This window comes from Otolemur garnettii, unplaced genomic scaffold (assembly GCF_000181295.1).
Source record: "Otolemur garnettii isolate 467f Iridium unplaced genomic scaffold, OtoGar3 scaffold00211, whole genome shotgun sequence".
NCBI classification, from domain to species: domain Eukaryota; kingdom Metazoa; phylum Chordata; class Mammalia; order Primates; family Galagidae; genus Otolemur; species Otolemur garnettii.
In genome coordinates this window covers 51,169-56,503 of record NW_003852606.1, presented here as the reverse complement: position 1 = coordinate 56,503, position 5,335 = coordinate 51,169, and the positions used below count along the sequence as shown (strand labels likewise).

The 5,335-nt window shown below is 49.7% G+C and overlaps 1 protein-coding gene across 3 annotated transcripts in view; it reads right to left on the bottom strand.

Moving 5' to 3' along the window:
• Positions 1–1,203: 1,203 nt before the first annotated feature.
• Positions 1,204–5,335, bottom strand: part of KLK15 (kallikrein related peptidase 15) — a 4,564-nt gene continuing 432 nt past the window's right edge. The window contains exons 2-5 of one of the 3 annotated variants that reach the window (XM_012812523.1): positions 3,029–3,182; positions 2,313–2,596; positions 2,057–2,193; positions 1,204–1,402 (exon numbers count right to left, since the gene is read on the bottom strand). In XM_012812523.1, the coding sequence (XP_012667977.1) occupies positions 1,250–1,402; positions 2,057–2,193; positions 2,313–2,596; positions 3,029–3,182 (728 nt within the window). In that variant the 3' untranslated portion in view covers positions 1,204–1,249. The remainder of the gene's footprint in view (positions 1,403–2,056; positions 2,194–2,312; positions 2,597–3,028; positions 3,183–5,335) is intronic. The other 2 variants (XM_003801444.1, XM_012812524.1) reach the window with 2 other exon arrangements.

Sequence of the window (5,335 nt, the reverse complement as noted above, 5' to 3'; positions counted from 1 at the left end):
AAAATAGCCGGATGTTGTGGAGGGTGCCTGTAGTCCTAGCTACTTGGGAGGCTGAGGCAAGATAATCACTTGAGCCCAGGAATTGGAGGTTGCTGTAAGCTATGATGCCACAGCACTCTACCCAGGATGACAAAATGAGACTCTGTCTCCAAAAATAAAAAAGATTATCCTAACCACAAATTCCAATTAGGACCTAGATTCCTTACCCTGCAGTTTCAATGGTAAACCCACAGACTTCCAACATGTTATCTTGGCTTTTTGGTAAAATCAAAGCAATTCAAAGGGTCCCAGGGTCTGCTGTATGCCCAGAACCTAGCTAAGGAAAGGAGGGCATTTGCCTTTTGCCGTGATTGTGAGGAAGCCCAGAACTAAATCTTGAAGAAAAAGTTACTCTTTTTTTTTTTTTTTTTGAGACAAGAGTCTCAAGCTGTTGCCCTGGGTAGATTGCCATGGCATCATAGTTCACAGCAACCTCCAACTCAGGCCCAAGCAATCCTCTTGCCTCAGTTTTTCTATTTTTAGTAGAGACAGGGCCTTACTTTTGCTCAGGCTGGTCTTGAACTCATGAGCTCAAGCAATCCACCTGCCTCACCCTCCCAAGAGTGCTAGGATTACAGGTGTGAGCCACCATGCCCAGCTGAAAAAGTCATTCTTGGTAATCTAGTGTTTGGTCAGTCTTTTCACTGGGATCCAGAGATACAGAATATTTATCTAATGCCAGATGCTATTCTAGAATAATCATGTGAATTACATCATTTAATCCCATAGCAACCCTATGAATTATACAATATGATGATCCTGATTTTACATATGGAGAGACCTCAGCTGAATGAGTTTGGGCCTCTTGTTCAAGATCATGTGGCTGGTCATACATGTTGAAAGAAGAGATCTCTGCTTCAGGCCCTTTCTCCTCCCCTCCCTTAGGATTAGGGCCATGGGTGAAAATGAACAGTGTGCAGTGTCTCTGGGTTTCCCACCCAATCTGTGTCTTCAGTTTCCCTTCATTTTTAGAAGAAAGTCACAGAAACTCTTATAGAGAAACTTGGATCAGTGCTCTCTGTTATCTTGGTGTTAAATAGGTGACCTTGAGCACTAGCTTTGCCTTCAGGTGGGACAAGTCCTTGGCTAACACCTGGGCCTTGGATAGGGTCTTGAGGAATGGCTTAATTCTGTTCCAGTGAGGACAGGGCTGCTGGCCAGGCATGGGTGCTCCTGCTTAGTCAGAGACACAGAAGATAGGCCAAAATAGTCAGTTCCTCTCCATAACTTCCCTGATCCACTCCAAGTAGCTGCAGACTTTGGTGTAGACACCAGGCTTTGTGGTGGTGTCACAAGGAACGTCGCCCCAGGACACAATGCCCTGCAAGACACCCCTACAGACCAGGGGTCCCCCAGAATCACCCTGTGGAGAGAAGAAGGGTCTCAGGGTGAGTAAGAACTTCTTAGATCCAGTATGCCCATCCCCATTGTCATTTGCAACCAAAACCCAATGCATCCCCACCCTGGGTAATCCCAACCCAACTGAACACAGCCCAATGCAACCACAACCAATCCCACCTAACCTCAACACAACTAACTCACTTGATCCACGTCCAACCTTACCCCTGTACAATCCCAACTCAATTGTACTCAGCCCAATTTCAACTCAGCCCAATCCCCATTCATAGTCAAACCAAACCCATGCCTATCCTCACAACCCAATCCCAATCTTCCTATCTTCTGTATCTCAAACAAAATTTACCCCATTCCGATTCAATCCCAACATATTTCCCATCCCAACCCAGACCAAACCTATTCCCATTCTCAACCCCAACCCATGCCATTCCAAACCGACTGCCACACCATCCATCCCCAACATAACGCAACGCTATCCTCATTTCTAACCCCAACTCTAGCTTCACTCCCATTCCAACTGCTCTTCCTCTTCCATCTCCAAACCTAACCTAGCATCTTCTCTGGCCCAAAGCAAATGATGACTAACATTCAAGTCCATCCTAACTCTCAAACCTGTCCCTATCCCTCTTCCTCCATTTGATGGCTCCCTCTGGGCTCTGACCTCACAGGAGTCTGTGCCTCCACCCTCTGCTCCTGCACACACCATGGTGTTCATCAGGTGCCCGGGGTAGTCCTTGTCACAAGATGTGTCTGAGATAATGCTGATGTTGGCACAATGCAGTGTATCTGGGAGACTCACTAGGGAAGATAGTGAAGCTGGAGCAGATCTGTAAATTCCATCCCTGTCCCCTCCACCCAAGAACCCTGGAGATTGGAGTTCCTTGAGGCCTCACACTCAGCTCCGTCCTTTCACTCACCTTGTGACTTGGGGCGCCCTGTGGTCCTGGTCTCATTATTGGACACCAGGCCCCACCCAGACACCACACAGGCCTCGCCTGAGTGGGGGCAATGGGTGGGTAGTGCCACAGGGTGCACCTGCGGGGTCAGGCTTGCGGGCTGGGCCAGCTGCAGCAACATGATGTCATGGCGGTGGCTGCGCACTTCATACTGAGGATGTGGGATGACTCGAGAAACAGCCCGCACTTGCTCTGGGCCATCGCGCTTGCGAAGGTTGTGCTCACCCAGGCGCACCCTCATGGAGCTGTGTGAGCCAGTGGAGTGAGGAGGAGACAGGATCAAAGAGTGGGCAACCTAGGGCTCCCAGATCCTTTGGGAGTCTTGAGATCCCAGTACCCTTCCCCAAAGACCCTGAAGCCAATGGTTCTAGCCTCTCAGGGAGTCAAAGTCAGGCACATACCTGGAGCTTGAACCCTCTGGGCTCCAGCCTTCTTTCTTCAGAATCCAGGATTCTCACATCCCTAAACTCATCCTGCCTTGGGAGAGCAAAGGCTGGTACTCTCATAGCTGTCTTCTTCCTCAGGGACCTAAGCGTTCAGGACCCCCCCCCCCCAACTAGTAGATTGACTTCAGCCTTTTCCTCCTTTAGAACCCAAGGGTTCCAGCACTAGCCTCCACCTACCCTCAAACCTGGGAGTTCTACCCTCCAGCCAGGCCCTGAGCCCTGCCTTCATACCCGGTCCAGCAGTGGGCCGCGGAGAGCACCCAGTGTGGGGAGATGAGGGAAGCACCGCAGTTGAACCGTCCTCGCTCGTAGAGGGCCACTTGCCATGGCTGAGAGTGGGGCACACACTCCTCACCTTTCAGCAACTTGCCACCGTGCTGGGCTGCTGGGAGAAGGGTGAAAGGACAGGGACCTTTTTGTTGCCTCCTGCACCCTGCTCTCATTACTGTTTTTCACCTGTGTCTGTCCCCAACTTCTTAAGTCCCTGCTATTCATTTCCTCCAGGACCCCTGTCCCTATCCCTTTGCTATAGGACTCTGGGGGAAAGAGGAAGGGCAAAGAACCAGAGGGCGAGAAGTCCTCTGTGATTGGGAGTGGAGACAGGGACATTGGATACAGATTTAGACAGGTGGTCACTTGGAACCAGTCATTCAAGGTCACTAAATTGTCACACATCCAAATGGATGTGGCCACTCAATATTCATGACATACAGTCTTGGCTCCAGAATCTGGATGTCTCAGCCAAATTCAGTGTGTAGTGCAAGATACAGATGTGGCCACACAAGGTCACAGACATACATATACACACATCCAGACTTCCAAACTTAGATACAGATATGGACAGCTCTTTAAGCTAAAATTCACTTGCACACATAGGTTGCAGCTTCAAGAACCACAGCACATGTTCATACTGTGTTTGAATATGGACACTTAAAACATGGACACACACACACACACACCCACCCCTAACCTCACTCTCTAGCGTGGGTTTTCCATCTGGTGTCACAGACACTTGCACACAGGGTTTGGACAAAGAAGGTAGGTTCCTTAACCCTAGGTTCAAATGTATTAGCTGTGAGACTTTGAGCAAACTATTTGAGCTCTCTGTACCTCTGTTTCCTCATCCTTAAAATGGGGATTGTTATAAGGATGACATCAGGGTGTGTGTGCATGGTGAGTGACGCCTGGGCCATTCTAACTGCTTAATAGTTATTTTTAACAAAGGATGTATAGATTTATGGTAGGGTCATACATGTGGATGTGCAGGTTGTGGACATAAATGTGGCCAAAGTCATTCAGATGTCTGCACAGATGCAGCCAAGGCAAACACTGATTCAGCCATAAGGCATTTTGTAGGGAGTCAGAGCTGCAGACACCAACCCAGACTAAGACCAGCACTAAGATGTGGACCCCCTAAATCAGACTCCAGGGAACACTTAAACACATAGTTGGAGACATAGGTGGTCAGGATAGGATATATTTATCCATCTCTAGATCAGCCCCCAAGCCACACTCCTGGTGTTTCACAGTGGAGATGTGGTTCACGCGTGGATATGATGTGGACGCACTTGGCCCTGTACATCCAACATACACAGACACACACATTTAATTCAAAGTGGCACCATATGCAAAGACATAATTAGGGTCATAGGACCCATAATTTCAAGGTCACAGGACCACGATCTTTTACACTAGATGGATGTGTCCCCTCAAGGTCATAGCCACCCACACAGGCACCTGTATTGGGGCAGGATTTGGACAGTCAGAGCAAATGCTCAAACTCTGCCCACCACAGTCAGGAACTGGGCCAAAGGCCCTCGGGAATGCGGATGTGGTAGATGAGGGGCTTAGCAAAGGAAGGGTGAGGTTGTTCTTTGAAGAAGGGTGGAGGGCAGAGGCTGAACAGCTGGGCACCGAGGTTGCACCTGGCCAGTCCAAGCCGGAGGAGGCCCCAGCTGGGTGCGGCAGGCAGGAGGCAGGGAAGAGAGAGCACAGAGAGAGCCCCAGGGGAGGCTGGGAGCAGGGGGGGAAGTCTGAGGCGCCTCCAGGTGCAAGGGTCACATGGGACAGCAGCTTAGTGGGAGTCTACCCCCAATTTCTCTAGGGTAGAGGCATCAGGTTACAATTAATTTGTCCATGAGTGGTGGCTGAGTTTGGTCTGGAGTTCTCCTGCTACCAGGGTGACCTTGACTTTGTGGCCATCCTTCTTTGAACCACAGCCTCTTTCCTTGTCAAATGAGGTCAGTGGTGCCCACCTCATACAGATGTTTATAAGTACTAGGTGCTGTGCCTGGCACATACTAAGTGCTTGGCTGTGTGTGCACACCTTAGTGGGTGCTTACTCCGGGTCAGGCATATGCCAGTGCCTCATGCACGTTGTAATCCTTACAATGACCCTGTGAGGGAAGGACTGTTGTCTTCATTGTATATAGTTAGGTCACAGAGACATTGGATAACTAGGCAGGGGCAGGATTTGAGCCTGGAGTCTATGCTCTTGGCCTCTGAGTGAGCATACCTACATTACACTATTGAGACTCA